This window comes from Microcaecilia unicolor, chromosome 2 (genome assembly GCF_901765095.1).
Source record: "Microcaecilia unicolor chromosome 2, aMicUni1.1, whole genome shotgun sequence".
NCBI lineage: Eukaryota > Metazoa > Chordata > Amphibia > Gymnophiona > Siphonopidae > Microcaecilia > Microcaecilia unicolor.
Genome location: NC_044032.1, coordinates 501,915,811 through 501,933,168, shown reverse-complemented (window position 1 = coordinate 501,933,168; position 17,358 = coordinate 501,915,811). Strand labels below are relative to the sequence as shown.

Here is a 17,358-nt window from a genome sequence, read left to right as displayed (position 1 = left end):
AATATTCTATTTGCTTTCTTAGCCGCAGCAGCACACTGAGCAGAAGGTTTCAACATATCAACGACGACACCTAGATCCCTTTCTTGGTCCATGACTCCTAACGTGGAACCTTGCATGATGTAGCTATAATTTGGATTCCTCTTTCCCACACGCATCACTTTGCACTTGCTCACATTAAACGTCATCTGCCATTTAGACGCCCAGTCTCCCAGTCTCGTAAGGTCCTCTTGTAATTTTTCACTATCCTCCTGCGAATTAATGACTTTGAATAACTTTGTGTCATCAGCAAATTTAATTACCTCACTTAAGGGAATTAGCGCGGCACTTATGGGCTTTTAAATGTGCTAATTCCCTTAATGCACCTTAAGGCCAAAACACTGCAGTTAGCACACCTCCTGTTACCAGGATAGAACTATAATCTGAGCAAGAACAATAACTACTGCCAACAGAGCTGACACTGTCTTTGCTTTTATAAATTCGTATTACTATTGCTTTTTTATCAGTTATTTCTTTCTGCACCACTTTATGCTCAATATTCAGTGGTTCCATTCAATTAAATTGCTACACTCATTATACATAGAAAAAGTGGAGGGATTGCCTGCTAGTCTATTTTAAGGCTTGGAAACAGATGTTAAAAAATAAAAACAAAAAGAACAAAGTTATACAGAAAAAAAAAATCAAACCACGTCAATCACTCTAACTTCCTGGAGCGTAGCTGACCTCGTCTGGCGCACGTGGAGATCGCCACACGCTTGCGCCAGTAGATCAGCTGACCTCTGATGCTTCTGGCACGTGGTTCGGATGTGTCAGTGTGGTGTGGCCCTTGGGTCAGCATAAATCTCCTTGGCATAAGCCTCGCTGAATCAGCTCCGGCAGAAAGCAAGTGCAGCTGCACTGAATGTAACACATCAGCACGCCGTATTGGTGAGTTTCAACAATCTCTGGTACACTATGAGCCATATACTCAAATATTGCATTAAAAAAAAATCCGACCACACCCACAATTTTTTTTTTCTTAAGGTGGTGTCTCCATTTTCTTTAAATCAATCCACAATACTTCTACTATTCTGTCCACCTGCTCGTACTGACGCAAACCTACGTCGGTTGCATACTTTAGATTGTGCGCCAGCACTTACATTTTTTTTTTTCTAACTCGCACTGCCCAGGCGGCCGCCCATCTCAGTTATTTCTACGGGAGCGGCATCTGCCTCAAGCAGCCACAAAACGTACTTTGTCGCAATGGATAGCGGCTTATATGTTTTACTGCTATGAAAATGCAGATTCCTCATCGCCTTCTGGCTAGGGCTAGTACAAAAGTGCATCTTCACCGAGGTTCCCCGGTAGAGATTTTGTAACGTAGCCACATTTACGGAGCGCTAACTGCATCGATGCTGCTTCGTTAACAGACTCCAGTTTGTTTCGGTCGGACAGGCTGCTGCGCTCTGCTCTGACGCAACTTCCTGATTTTTTAGCAAGGCGGGATGTAGAGGAAGGGACAGAAGAACTTATGTGTGTTGTATCATAGGGGACAGCGCACCGGAGAAGGAAAGCTGTGAGATTGTTAAAAGACGACCACAGGTATGGGGGGGGGCGGTCGTATCACGGCTGAGAGTGGAAGATAGAGGGAGAGATGACAGATCTTGTGGAGGGGAGGCCGATTCCCGAATGGGTGTAGGGAAAGACCTGTCCCCCGACCCCCCGAATGCGTGTGAGGAGGAGGGGTGCTAGGCGTCTGAGTACAGCTGAATGCGTGTAACTCTGTATAATTGCTTCTGTTATGTTGTGTCGATATTTTTGAATATATCCCCCTTTATAGTACGATTCCAGTTAACCGGACTAGACTCTGCAGAGGACTATACCTACTTTTAAAAAAGAGGACACAAGCGGAGTGTTGTTGTTGAAAGTAAAACAAATGTTCAGCATACAAGTGTTAAAAAAATTACAGTGTACAGTACTGTATTTCTATTTAAAAAGTGAAATACATTGTAATAAAGTATTTTAAAAGTAAAGTACAGTGCAGTATTTCTTATGTATACACTACTGTATTTCTGTGTAAACAAGGATGTACAATGTAATACAGTATTTAAAAGTACAGTTCTACATTACTGTATTTCTGTTTTAAAAAAGGAAGTAATTCTTAAGTTCTTCATGGCCAATTTTCGTTTCTCTGCTGCAAGATCATGTAATCTTTTCAGAAAAAGGAGCTGGATTGCACTGCACTACTTTGTTCCTGCTTTTCCAGCCAAGCCATTGCTGTATTTAAACATTAAAAAAAAACATAGAAATGTGGTGGTAGATAAGGGCCAAATGGCCCACCCAGTCTGCCCATACTCAGTAACCTAAGTGATCCCATGTGCCTGTCAAATGCTTTCTTAAATTCTGACACAGTCCTCCTCTCCACAACCTCCAATGGGAGGCCATTCCATGCATCCACCTTTCTTTCTGGTCTTCCTAAGTCTGTTTCCTCTTAACGTCATCATATGTCTCCTCATTCCAGAGTTTTCCTTCATTTGAAAAAGGCTCGCTTCCTGTATATTGACGCCACTGAGTTATTAAAATGTCTCTATCATATCCCCTCTCTCTCACCTCTCTTCCAGCATATATATGTTGAGGTTCCTAAGCCTGTCCCTGTATGTTTTATGATGGAGACCACTTACAAATTTTGTAGCTGTCCTCTAAACCGACTCCATCCAGTTTATATCTTTCCATAGGTGTGGTCTCCAGACTTGCATGCAGTACTCTAAATGGGGCCTCACCAGAGACTTATACAAGGGCACTATCACCTCTTTTTTTTTTTTCCCTGCTGGTCATCCCTCTCCTTAAGCACCTAAGCATCTTTCTGGCTTTGGTCGTTGCCTTTTCTACCTGTTTGGCCACCTTAAGGTCATCAGACACAGAGGCTTATTTTCAAAGCACTTAGCCTCCCAAAGTTCCATAGAAACCTATGGAACTTAGCCTCCCAAAGTGCTTTGAAAATATGCCTCACAGTCACCCCCAAGTCCTGCTCTTCTTTTGTACACAGAAGCACTTCACCCCTATAATGTACAGTTCCCTTGGATTCTTGTACCGAAGTGCATGACCCTGCATTTCTTAGCATTAAATTGTAGTTGCTAATTTTCAGAACATTCGTCAAGCTTCACTTGATCCTTCTTTGTCCCATCTCCACAATCCAGGGTGTACACCCTATTATAGAGTTTGGTATCATCTGCTAAGAGAGAACCCTTACCAGACAGTCCTTCCGCAATATCGCAAAGATGTTAAAAAGAGCTGGCCCGAGGACCGAACCATTTGGTACGCCACTGATAACAGCCCTTTCCTCAGAGCAAGCTCCATTTACCACTACCCTCTGTCTTCTTTCACTTAACCAGTTTTTAACCCAGTCAGCCATTTTAGGTCCCATACCAAGGGCACTCAGTTTATTTATCAGTCGCCTGTGTGAGGCTGTGTCAAAGGCTTTGCTAAAATTACACCACATCTAGTGCCCCTCCCACGTCAACTGTCAATGATTTTTTTTGCAGGAACCAAAGATTATAGAGCTTTATCTACCTGTTCGATAGGTGTTCTTTTCATAGTTTTTATGGAACAACTCCCTTCCTTTTTTTCAAGAACTGAAATGTAGTTTACAATAACACCGCTTTGTCTTTTTATGTCAGATATTGATGTTCCTACACTATATTCTTCTTCATGGAATGTTGCTGCTAACTAGGTTTCTGCCAGGTACTTGTGACCTGGCTTGTCCACTGTTTGGAAAACAGGATACTGGGCTAGATGGACCATTGGTCTAACCCAGTATGGCTACTCTTATGTTCTTGTGCCAGATTTGTTCCCAGACACTCCCTTCATTAATTTCTCCATGATATCAGTTTTGTCATTTAATGACAAAACATGCCTTTTTCACTTTGACACCATTTTTAACACTGCTACATCCCGGCTCTCGTTGTGCGAGTCTGAAAGGGCAAGGTTTTTCTCTGTTGTGGGTGATTTAGGAGGAAAAGAAAAGGGCTTTTCTCTGCTGTGTCCCTGTTTACATTATTTCCTGCAGCAGATTGCCAGGACAGTGGGGATGATTAGCTGGAAAGGTACTATACTTTTTCTACATGGTAGTACTAGGGGAGTGGATAATGGGTCACAGACAGGGTGAAGTGGGTAGACGTGTTCCCGCTCTGGCCGAACTGGTCCAGATAATTGGATATTTGGATAATTAGTGTTGTACTGTATATGGGGATTACATAGTGGTGACAGCTTTTCCCTAGAGTCACTGGGGGTAGACTGTCCCTGGGTGGGACAAAGGCCCAGCCCATAGGGGAGTGGTGTTGAAATAAATTGCAGAAAGAAAATGGGTCTAGGAGTTGATTGATATGGGAGGTGGAGCTGAAGGTGATAAAGGCTCCTGTTTGGGGGAGGAGAAGTGGTCTTTAGTTGCCTGTACCCCCGCCAGGACCCTTGCAGGAGAGGGGGATCCCAAAGTGGCTATATAAACGCAGTCTGATTAAGGTGTAGTTGCTGCCCCATTAAGTGGCAACTGTGAAGGTGTAAAAGCTGGGGGAACCCAGCCCGAAGCAGGAACCTGGCCAGGGGAAGCTTGTTCAAGGCCAGGATGTGACTACAGAAGAGTGCATCGCTGGAAGGAGGACAGCCTACGGGCCTGAGGGCAGCAGATTGAAATCGGAGGAGTTGACAACAACCTTGGATTATTACTAGCCTCTGAGATGGGTAAAGGACAGGAGTATCTGTAAATGTGTAAATAGTGGAATCACTAAGAAGATCAAGTTTGGTAAATGCATGGTTGGAGATCGTAACGTACAGTCTTGCATGGACAAGAGGAGTTCCATTGTACATATGAAGTTATAAAGATATTGATTTAATTACTGTTGCAGAAAGCTCAGTAAAGTTGAGTTTGCATTAAATCAACATCTTTGGAGTGTCATGTGATTTATTTGAAGTGGGAGTGAGGATGCTTGCTCCCTGGACTGGTGAGACACTGTGTAGCAGCCCCACTTAATTTCCCAATCCCCTGATGTCTATTCTGGACTGTTTACCCACTCACAAGCTCAAACTGGAAGGACTGTGTTGAATGGAGAGCGTGGGGTGAGCGAGAGTGTGGTATAGTGGAAGTATCCCACAGTATCCCTGTGACCTGGGTCAGTATGGAATGAGCTGGCGGTGGAGTTTGTGGAGACCCGGGTTACATTAGGATGAATGTAGTATCACTTTGATTTTAATAATTTGTTTCACTTTTCTGGAAAGAGTTGTCCTAAACTGGTAACAACAACATAAAACCCTCCATTACTTCATGTACAAACTTAGAGCCCCATTTACTAAGACGTGCTAACATTTTTAGCACACTCTAAAATTTAGTGCACACTAATGCCAGAGACACCTATATATTCCTTTGGGTGTCTCTAGCATTTGTGCATGGTAAATATGATAGCGAGGCTTAGTAAACAGAGCCCTTAGTTTTTCAGCCCTCCAGGGACATAAAAACACCTTACTGTACCTGACTTACCTTGCTTTGATGGCTTTCAGGTGGTGTATAAGTAATTTACAATAAAAATACTTTTTATGATTACTAAGTTTGTTTTTATAATAAAAGTTGGTGTCCTTGTTAGCATGCCATTGAAAACCAATTCATTTCCAATTCATTTCTAACAACATTAATGCTTCTATATGATAAGTTTTTAGTGGACAAACATTAATATACCGCTTAACTTAAAGTACATAAAATTATTTAAAATTGTAAAAAGAAATAAGGAACTCCGTAGTATTGATTGGAAAGACCTACAAAAACATGTTTCTTATTGCAAGAAATAACCCTTCTCAGAGACCCTAATGCACCAAATCATCAACACACAAATCTAAATCTCTTCAACAAGGCCTACAAAGAAAACCCATAGCCTTACTAAACTACCTCACCAACCCACCCCAGTTATGAAAGTCCACCTTCTACACTTACCCGCCTAACAGTTTCCTTCTTTCTTCCCTTACTTAATCTTTGTACACTACTAATTGTATCTGATATCCTGGAATGACAATGTCATAACAAAACTCTGTAAGACACATTGAGCCTGCAAATAGGTGGGAAAATGTGGGATACAAATGCAATAAATAAATAAATAAATTAAAAGCTTATTCAAGTAAAAAAAAAAGTGTTCAATAAAACTTTAATTGGATTGTTTAATAAAGCTTAGCTTGAGTTATCTGCAGGCAAGGCCCATAGGAATAAAATTGGCCCTACTGCAGATAACTCTAGCTAGCTTTAGTAAACAGGGGGGTAAATTTCTTAAATTTTTCTTCCAAACAAATATAGTTAGTAAGATGATTTCACAGAAATGGAGCAAGACTTTAAAAAAATGCTGCTGTTCTGGTTAAATCTGACCTAGCCCTCTATAAAAGGGACCTACCCTAGTCCCTAGTTGGGGTATAAGGAACAGTCCATGAATGTAAGTAGCCTGGTTGTAAAGAGTAATAACGCATTATGAGTTAGGGACAGCACTTTAAAGCACACTCTAAAAGACATTGGTAACCAATGATATTTCAGGAAAAAGGGTGTAATACATATTTTCTGCAATTACCCAGTACTCTTGAGTGCAGTATTTTGTAGTGTTTGAAAGCACCTAATATTAGTGTTAGGTATTCCTGCATAACCTATATTGCAGTAATCTAAGTTTGAAACAAAAAGTGCTTGGATCAATGTGTAGAGGGATTTTTTTTTTGTTTTTAATCAAAAAGGAGTTTAGGTGACTTGCCAAAGCTCACAAGGAGCCACAGTGGATTTTGAATTGTATTCTGCTGGTTCTCAGCCCATAGTTCTAACCATTAGGCCACTACTCCACTCCATAAAATAAACAATAAAAAAAAACATAAAATTAAAATAATCTATTAAGTTTTTTCAGGTACATCATAGGAATAAAGTACATTTTTAAAATTGTTTATCAATATGAGGGGGGAGCTGGCTGCATTTACCTAGGACTGATAATACTGGGGAACAAATTTCAGAAAAATATTTGTTTCTTCGTCAAATTTGGGTTAATCTAATAGAATTTACAACCCTGAATCAGAATATACAGTAACCATGCAGTACTGGTCCCCCTGAGATGCCTCTATGCCAGCCTCAAATATCATCCCAAGCTCCATGACAGCAGTATGCAGGTCCCCCGAGCAAATTTAGTTTAGTTGGTGCTGCCCGGACATGATGTCAGCTAAAGGAGCTGTGATTGGCTGACAGAAACTTGGAGGGACTTAATGGAAAGGGAAGGACATCTAAACAACTGATTCATGTGGTGCAGTGCTTAGAGCACTGGCCTGGGAATCAGAAGGTGGCTGGTTCAAATCTCCCTTTTACTATTTTTTAATTTGGACGTCCCCAACTGCACTTGCATGTTTTTTTTTTCTTCCGATTTTTGCTCTCTGCATGGGTCCGGGCAGCACCAACTAAACTAAATTTGCTCGGGGGGACCTGCATACTGCTGTCATGGAGCTAGGGATGATATTTGAGGCTGGCATAGAGGCTGGAAAAAAAAAGTGTTTAAAGTTCGGGGTTTTTTTGGTGGGAGGGGTTAGTGACCACTGGGGGAGTCAGGGGAGGTCATCCCCGATTCCCTCCGTTGGTCATCTGGTCATTTAGGGCACTTTTTTGGGACCTATTCGTGGAAAAAACAGGGTCCAGAAAAAGTGTCCTAAATTCTGGCTAAAAACGCCTTTATTTTTTCGATTCAGCCGAGCGCGTCCATCTCTCCTCAGTCGATAACCACGCCCCAGTCCTGCCTTCACCATGCCTCCAACACGCCCCCATCAACTTTATGCGTTCCTGCGATGGAGTGCAGTTGGAAACGCCCAAAATCGGCTTTCGATTATACCGATTTGGGCACCCACAAGAGAAAGACGTCCATCTCCCGATTTAGGTCGGAATTTGGGTTTTTTTCTCTTTCGAAAATAAGCTGGAAAGAGTTCCAAGACCAGTATCATATGCTGTGTACTTTTACTGTGTGGTTTGAGGAGATGGAGGCGGTCAACAGAGTTTTAATGACATACAGAACTGGACTTCTGTCTCAGTGTACTAGTGATTTCAAATAGCATTTTCCTGGAAGAACCTGTGGTCATTTACTCCATAATAGAGTACTAACTAACTACTACTAACTAACATTTCTAAAGCGCTACTAGGGTTACGCAGCGCTGTACAATTTAAACATAGAAGGACAGTCCCTGCTCAAAGAGCTTACAATCTAAAAGACAAGAGAACAATCTAAAGACAAGTGTACAATCTAGAAGTGCTCTGTGTTCTATCTTCTTAAGAACAATGTTCAAAGCAAAAATTAGATTATCAGGTCTTGATTTTTGTTTTATTTTTATCATGTTTCTCTTTAGTTGAAATGGATTTCAATGCTGATTCTCCGCCACCCCCCTTGCTGTCTCAGCAGGGTAGGTCCCAATTAAATGCAGCTTTTGTGGTGGACCCTATGGAGGGTAATCAGACACCTGGACCTTTCTCAGCAGTCTCAGAATTGCCTTCAGCATTTTCCGCTCTGACAGACAGCAGAGATAGCGTTGAAAGAGGAAATGGTAAGTGTACGTAAATACTCTCCCCCACCAACTAATAATGTGAACCACAACCCTTGTTTATGTGAAAATTTGTTGAGGCTTTACCAAGGTCAGATAGTTGTTGAATTATTTTATAAATATCCAGATTAACTGAGGAAATTCTATAGTATGCTAACTTGGCCATTCTACATTTGCTAAATGCCCTTGTTTAGATAGTATTACAATTTGGGCCCTGTTTACTAAGGTGCACTAGTGTTTTTAGCACGCGCTAATGCTAGACACCCATATATTCCTATGGATGTCTCTAATGTTAGCACTCGCTAATTTTTAGCGCGCACTAAAAATGTTAGCACGCCTGGCTTAGTAAGCAGGGCCCTTAGTAAACTAAGCCCAGGGATGTGGAGTTTTGTGTCTTAAGAGTTGGCGATCATTATTGTTTATTGAAGGTATTTTAGGCTTATTTCCCTCTAAATAAAGTAATAAAATGGTACTTTAATTTTCAAGCTTAATGGTGCCATCAAAATCCTGGTGTTGGGAGGTGTAAAGGAACAGAGAGTTCTTTGCTGTTTTAACATCTTGATTTATCTGTTAAGATGGAGAGAGATTCATGTGGGTAAAGCATAAAGGCAGATAGTTCAGGGAAGGGATTTTGAATTTAGCTGATGCCTTTTTTCAGATGTCAATCAAGGCTGGTTACATTCAGGTGCAGTAGGTATATTTATTTCCTAGTTTTTGTACCTGAGGCGGTGGAGAGGGTTAAGGGACCCTTTTACAAAGCGTTGGTAAGCCCAACACAGTCTTACCACACTCTAAACCGGAACTACCGCCGGCCCAAAGTGGGCTTCTGTCAGTAGTTCCGCCTCAAACATGCACCATTTCTGGGGGAAAAAAACCCAAAAAACAAACACCCAGAAATTGGTAGCGTGGTGCTAATCCAGAGCATCACCATGCGCTTCCTATTTACCACCAGGGTTACTGTGGGAGACCTTACCGCCACCTCAGTGGGTGGTGGTAAGTGTTCCCGCTACACGGTAAGAATAATTTTACCACATGGCCATTTTGTTAGGGGCTTTTTACCCGTTGCAGTAAAAAGGGTCCTGGCATGTGGGAAAAATGGCCCCTGCTGCTACCACAGGGCCCTTTTTCCCCGCAGCTTAGTAAGAGTGACTTGCCCAAGATGATAAGGAGCCACCATGGGATTAGAACAAGGTGTCTCTGGATCAACTAATTGCTGTAACCATTAGGCTACTCCTCTCATCCTTAAGAAAACTGCAGGTGTCTGCAGGAAATACCACTACCGTGTGCGGCAAGATTCCCTGTAGCTGTTTGGTAGCCTTCACTGTATATGTCAACAGCTAGACCAAGGTCTTTTCTTTTACACTGGTCAGGAGAGCTGAATAAATTTGATTTTCAAGTCTGCAGAGTTTAATAGCTGTGGTATTTCAAGGTTCATGTCGTAAGACTTGCTTGTTGGGCGCAGAATTCACCCTTTTAAGGTTAAGGGATCCAGACAGTTGGCTCCAAGGTGAACTGGATATTTTTGAATGTTGTGAAATCCTTTGTTGACCTCAAATGTTTATTTCCCAATTGTACATTACCTTTTGAGGCCTCATACATCTGTTCTTCATTTGTTCCTGCTGCCAAGAAGAGAGCAGTAGACACTTAGTGGAAATTGAGTATGCCCGGAGAGTGAGTTCTAGGAGCAAAGAGAACGGACATTTGTGGTTAGGAGCACATTGCCATAGGGAATGACAGCAAAACCCATGGCATATATAGGCCAATGAGGGAACAGCGCTGCTGAATTTTCATGAATTTGAAGCTTTGTAAGCAAGAACACTGTCAGGGCATACATTACATAGTAACATAACATAGTAAATGATGGCAGACCTGTACGGTTCATCCAGTCTGCCCAACAAGATAAACTCATTTTACATGGTATGTGATTCTTTATATGTATACCCGCGTTTGATTTATCCTTTCCATTCTCAGGGCACAGACCGTAGAAGTCTGCCCAGCACTCTTCTTGTACTAAACGTTCTGAAGCTAATGTCGAAGCCCCTTAAAATATATACTCCAGCTCATCCATATCTATTCAGTCACGATCAGGTCATAGACCGTATAAGTCTGCCAACCACTGGTTTTGCTTCCCAATTACCAGCATTGCTACCCAATCTTCGTTAAGATTCCATGGATCCATTCCTTCGTGTTTATCCCACGCATGTTTGAATTCCATTACTGTTTTCATCTCCACCACCTCCTGCTGGAGGGCATTCCATGTATCCACCAGCCTCTGTGGTGGATACTTCCTAACATCACTCCTGAGTCTTCCCTCTTTCAACCTCAATTCATGTCCTCTAGTTCTACTGCCTTCCCATGTATTCTTGTTAAATGTATCTCAGAGATTTCAGTAAGTGCGGAACTGAGGGAATGTCAATATCGTACTTTACAAAGGGCGTATATAACGCAGGAACAACTCTTTAAGATGGGTGCAATAGATTCCCCAGCCTGTCAGAAGTGTAAACAAGGCCAGAACACATTTTATCATGCTTTTTGGAGTTGCCCGAAGATAAAGAAGTTCTGGCTTGATGTCGCTAGTTATTTGACAAAGTTACTAAGTCGAGTAGCACCATGTTCTCCGGCTGGATTCTTGTTGGACAAATATGAAATCTTTCATATTCCAAATCGCTCGCAGGTCCTGTTTGTCCGTAAAGCAGGAGCTATAGGTAAGAGAATCATATTGGGGGTATGGGCGGGGGAGGAGGTTCCTTCCTTCTGGGCTTGGAGAAACCATATGCATGCATTGATGCTTTTGGAATGTCAATATGCCAGGTGTTCTCCCAAATGCATGAAGGTGTTTCGTGAAGTGTGGGATGTGTACATTTGGTCCTTGCCACATAGAGCTAGGAGTTTGATTGATTATTAATCCAAATTGATTTTCTGGGCCTTGGTGGTGGTGGTGTGAGGAGACTCAGTAAAGGTGGGTTGATTTCGAGGACTCTGGTTGTAGGTGTTGAATATGGTGAGTAGTGCACACTTCTTCCCCCTCCTTTTTCTTTTCCCTCTAAAACACAATATATGTGCTCTTGTTTTGTGGTTGAGGGAGGGGAGGGGTGGGAGGTTGGTGGGGGAGGGGATGGGGGGAAATTCCTGTCAATGTGTTTGATGACTAATGCAGTAATTTGTCTGATATGCACTATGGGGGTTTAAAGCTGTTGTATACTGATCGGATTGGTTGTTTTGTACGTTGTGTCATCAGTAAAAATTGTTGAAACATAAAAGAGAAAAAACAGAGAGTAGGGTTAAATGGTCAGTGTTCACAATGGAGAGGGGTAGGTGGGTTCCTCAGGGGTCTGTGTTGGGACCTCTGCTTTTTAACATAGAAACATGATGGCAGATAAAGGCCATATGACCCGTCCAGTCTGCCCATCCTCTGTAACCCCTAACTCTTCCTTTTCCTAAGCGATCCCACATGCTTATCCCATGCCTTTTTAATTTCTGAAACAGTCCTTGACTCCACAACCTCCACCGGGAGGTAATCAGAATTTGTTGATGACACAAAATTATTCAAAGTTGTTCAATCACAAGAGGATTGTGAAAAGTTGGAAGAGGTCCTTATGAGACTTGGAAACTGGGCATCCAAATAACAGATGACATTTAATGTGAGCAAATGCAATGTGATACAAGTAAGAAAGAGGAACCCAAACTACAGCTACATGATGCAAGGTTCTGAGGGATCTGTCTCTTAAGTTCAAGTGGTTTCTCTTCTCTGCAGTTATTCCGAGGGATTGATTCAGAGGTTCACCAGGGAGTTCTGTTATGCAACTCATTATGGAGGCTGAAGCTAAATTTTGCTTTTTAGTCCCCACTTTCACCCTTTTCCCAGCCTCTGGGTCTTCCTAGGTGATGGGACATAGACCCTGTCACAACAACATGTAAAAATTACTTAATATGCAGAGTATGGTTAATATATACATAATTATGAAATATTACAAATCAATAAGTATATGAGATTCCTAAAAAGAAATTTAAAAATTGAAAAATAATCATTGGTAATATAAGAAGCACTAATGAGAAATGCTGTTCTGTTTTGATGTGAATTGCCCAACCCGCTGTCATTCAGTTTAGAAAGTGGGAAATTACTTATAAAATGGTGGTATTTTGCAAGCGTTTCTTATATCAGTCAGATGAAAAGCTGCGACGTTGTTCAGTCTGTCAGTCCTGAGGACTGACTCCGGCAGGAGTGTGCAGGATTTGTACCAACTAGGAGTCTATGTTGTGTTCGGCGGTGGTTTCAGTGCCAGTGGTCTCCTTGACAGATTCTTCTTCCTCAAGACCAGTGGTTTCGGTGGGAATACTGTGCCGGTAGATAGCAGTTCAGGTGGTTATTTGCAGTAGTTTGGTGGCCTGTTTTAGGTGGTCAGAAAGGGTCTTGGATAGGTCCTCTGATGACTTGGCCCTGGTGGAGAGAGAGGTCACCAAGATAGATTTTGTTTTGTTCTTCTGCAAAATCAGTGGCTTTGGGAGTGACTGCCTGCCGATCTCTTTGGCTTCAAGTCTGGTCGGCAGATGTCACGGCGGACTGGTTTAGAAGAGATTTAGTTTTGTTCATTTGAGCAATCTTGGCATTACCATGTTATTATAGGAACTTTCATCTTTTTAAAGTGTACAGCAATCTGGTTTTCAAGTACCTCAGAAGCAGGTTTTGTGGAACCGAAATGCCATGATGTTCTAGTGGTGGGCTTTGGGAGCATCAAGTGTTCTCAGCGCTGTTTTTCTTCTGTGCCAGTTAAGTATTGGGGTCGCTGACTGTTGCTTTTGATTTTTAAAGCATAATAAAAGATTTCTTTTGTATACAATTGTATTAGTATCAGAGGCAGATGATTATGATATTTAAAAGTGCTGCAGATCTGAAATAGCTGTGGGCTATAAGAGATCTCATAGCCTATACAATGGTTCTATGATGCCTCTGACCGTAACTTTGATTTTAATAATTAAAAATTAAAAGATTAAAGATTTAAAAAAATAAATAAAGTTGAAAATAATTAATGCAAATATTAATACAGTTGGAAGGATATACAATTCTACTAGTTGTATGAGACATTTGGCCATTTTTGCTTTGTAAAGTACTCCTTTATTTTGCATTGATTACTTCCTATGGAGCACTTCTATTTTCCATGTTTTTTGTGTCCTGGATTGGCCACTGTTGGAAGTAGGTGGACCATTGGTCTGACCCAGTATGGCTACTCTTACATTTATGTACAAATGTATTGGTATGGTAAGATGAATTAAAAACTTGCTACCTTTTCTTTTGATTTTTCTATATGCAAACCTTTTGCAGTAGGCTTCTGAGATTGCCTTTCACAACAAAAGCTCTTGCTGAAGTTGTGCCAGCTATCTACCCACCATGGAAGCAAAGTTGGCATAGCAACCACAAACCAGCACAGTATTTCCATATATTATCTGTTTATCCTTACTGCACCGAATTTACATAGCTGAGCTCTCTTCTTCCATCTCACACCATTTGTCTTTCTTGTTTCTTCCCCCTCCTACTCATGCCAAAAATCCTTTTCTGTTAATCCACCCTATTTATGGAATTTGTTTGTCTGGTTAGAAGGCCAGTCCCCCTCAAAATCTGAAAAGCCCATCTGAAAGACTGCTGCTTGGCAGGAATTCCATTTGCATTCTCTCGGCTTCCAAAAAACACATCCCTGTAGTGCTTTGGAGGGCTGTTTCTGCTGTATGCATCACTATTGCTGGCAGAACATTCAAGGTCAATCAGAATTGGCCTCTGCTAGGGCTGTAGTGCCATGAACCTTCATTCAAAAGTGTTCAGGATTTCCTCTCTCTCTTATTTTTTTTATTTTTTAAATATTTATCTGATACAATTTAACCAGATAGGTTATGACTGAATTTAAACTGAAGGGCAGTGGCTGAGTTACCTTGGGCACTCGGGGGCCAGTTAAAAGAATGACCCGTACTTCTTATATATAGCAGTATTTGTGTGCAGTTATGTTTCTTTTAATCTACACAACTTTTAAGGCACATAATATTCACACTTGCCAGATTGCTAGAAAGAAAAGAAAGCCACACCACATGGGTAAAAGTCAATTAAATCAAAACAGAGTTTGGATGTGGAGATATGAAATTGCTAAACTAAACAGAAAACAAAAATCCACCATACAAAAATGTCCTAAACAAAGAGGTCACGTGATGCTAGGCGAGGGGAAGGTCGCCGCTTGAGAGAGCTCCAAGACCCCTCGTAAAACAACTTCCCCTAGCGCTGACCACAGCGGCAGAGAGCCCACAAAATCGAGCTGGAAAAGCGTGGGAAACTCCCTTGGTGCAAACGACGGCGAGTAAACAGCGATTCGGGTCGGAATGGCCACAAAAATCAGCCGGAAAGACAGCACAAGGAGCCGCACGGGTGAAAACAAAATGGCGGAGGTCGGCGCGTCGAGCGAGGCGGTGAGTTCCGCCTGGGCGGCAGAGATAGCCGCGGAGGTTTCCGCTTTGCTGGAGGCATCTGTCGACAAAAAACTACAGAAAATCTCAGATCAAATAGTGCAAATGGACGGCAAATTAGAAAGCTTACGCACAGATTTGACTGGGTTTCAGCAGAGACTGTCGGACGTGGAAGATCAGTGCCAGCAGAGAGATAAGAAACAAGAACAAATGAGGGAGCAATTGAATAAACTGGAAGCCAAAATAGAAGATCTCGAAAACAGATTGCGCCGGAACAACCTCAGACTGGTGGGGCTCCCGGAGTCAATACGCGAGGTAGAGTTGAGGGACTTTCTCGAAACATGGCTGCCTAAGGTCCTGAACCTACCAGAATTGGAGAAGGAGTTCAAAATTGAGCGAGCGCACCGGTTGGGCCGTGCGGGACAGAACTTGGAAAGACCTCGTGTGATAATATGTAAAATCCTCAACTACACTCACAAGCAAGAAATATTGCGGGCATGGAGAGGGAGAGGCAAGGTGCAGTACGAGGCCCGCAATGTCCTATGTTTTCAAGACTTCTCAACAGCAGTAGCAGCCCAGCGCAGGCAATTTGTAGAAGTGTGCAAGAGCCTGCATGAAAAGAGAGCGAATTTCGCTCTAATGTACCCTGCCAAACTAAGAGTTCAGTATAAGGGCAAACAACACCTTTTCAGTTCACATGTGGAAGCCCTGCATTTTGCCAACAAAATGGAGCAGAGACCGGAGGAAGGGAATGAGGCCGCAAGGAACAACAGCCCAGGAGATTAGGGATAAGGCGGTGATAAAGGCTTGATTGGAGTAAGCCCGGACACTAAATCTCTGCTAAGCTGACAGGACTGTAAGGTCTGTGCAGAAAGGTAGAATGCTTGAATAACTGCAGGTATTATCTAGGCCTTAGCAGGGACATACACCGTAGATTTTTGTATTAAAGGCTGTGTCTAAGTTCACATAGAAAGGATGTAAATCTAAGGCTAATACTATGTATAAGAAAATGCAGGTCTGCATAAAAGTTAGAAGTTTATAATTAACAAAGGGTGAAATATAACATTTGGGGGTCAGCGCTGGGGGGAAAAGGGGGGGGGCGTGACTCGTTCTCTAGCGAGAACAACAGGACAGGAAAGAAGGAAGACAGAGGAGGGGGGAGGGAGGGTTAAGGGGCAGATGGGGAAGGGGAAAGGGGAACTACGGAAAGGAGCAATGAGTGTAAAGGGTTTTTTTTTTTTTTTTTTTTTTTTTTTTTATTATTGGTTTGGACAGCCGTACATGGATACAATTGCAGGTCAAAGAAAGGAGGGTGCCCTGGGGCTGGGGGGGTGCTCTTCAGAATACGAAAGTTATCAGATATAGTAATGATTGTAAAACAAGAAGATGACCCCAATTAGGTTAATATCCTGGAATGTGGGGGGGATCTCCTCTCCGGTGAAACGTTCTAAAGTACTGCAGGCGCTGCAGAGACACAGAGCTGACATAGCATTCCTTCAGGAGACCCATCTCTCAACTACAGAGCATAAAAAATTCCAGAAGGGCTGGGTAGAACAGGCAGTAGGATCACCAGCACAAGGGAAAAAAGGAGGAGTGTTGATACTAATAAGGAGGGGCCTGCAAATGCGAACAAAAAGAATAAGACGAGATGAGGAAGGCCGAATAGTGATAATGGAAATAGAAATAGGCACGACTTCATATATTCTGTGTAACATATACGCACCCAATGTGTATGACAAGAAATTCTATAGCAAATTATTGGAACTGCTGGGCCCCTATCAGGGGGGCAATGTAATACTCGGAGGGGACTTTAATATGGTGTTGGACCCTGAAATGGATAGAAGTGGTACACTGGGACTACTGCATAGATTTCAATCAAGGGGTGTGCCTTTCCTCTGCTCCGCCCTCAACCTGATAGATGTGTGGAGGATATTACACCCTTTGCAGAGGGACTATACACATACCTCTAGGGCGCACTTGACCCAGTCCCGTATAGACTACTTTCTCATATCCCCAACATTGTTTTCCCAAGTGCCAAAAGCAGAGATAGGCCCATGCGAGATATCGGATCACGCGATGGTATGGTTTGAATTACAAGTTACGGGAAGGGGGCATGGGAGGGGAGGATGGAGATTTCCGTTTGAATTGTATAGAGACCCAAATTTCAAGCCCTTTATCAGTGAAAAATGGCAGGACTTCCAGCAATTTAACGAGGGCCATAGGCAGGAGGTGGCACTATACTGGGAAACAGCCAAAGCTGTAATGAGGGGGGAGGTGATAGCCTACAGAGCCAGAGCTAGGAGACTGAGGGATAAAGAGATTCTCCGCTTGGAAAGGGAGGTTCGGACAAGAAGGAAG

General features: G+C 42.4%; 1 protein-coding gene across 2 annotated transcripts in view; it reads left to right on the top strand.

Annotated features, from left to right (window-relative positions):
• The first annotated feature begins 764 nt into the window (after positions 1-764).
• Positions 765-17,358, top strand: part of WFS1 (wolframin ER transmembrane glycoprotein) — a 60,630-nt gene continuing 44,036 nt past the window's right edge. Inside the window, exons 1-2 of one of the 2 annotated variants that reach the window (XM_030191170.1) lie at positions 765-924; positions 8,365-8,559. In XM_030191170.1, coding sequence (XP_030047030.1) covers positions 780-924; positions 8,365-8,559 — 340 coding nt within the window. In that variant the 5' untranslated portion in view covers positions 765-779. Of the gene's footprint in view, positions 925-1,143; positions 1,579-8,364; positions 8,560-17,358 lie in introns of those variants that run through there. The other variant, XM_030191172.1, reaches the window with a different exon arrangement.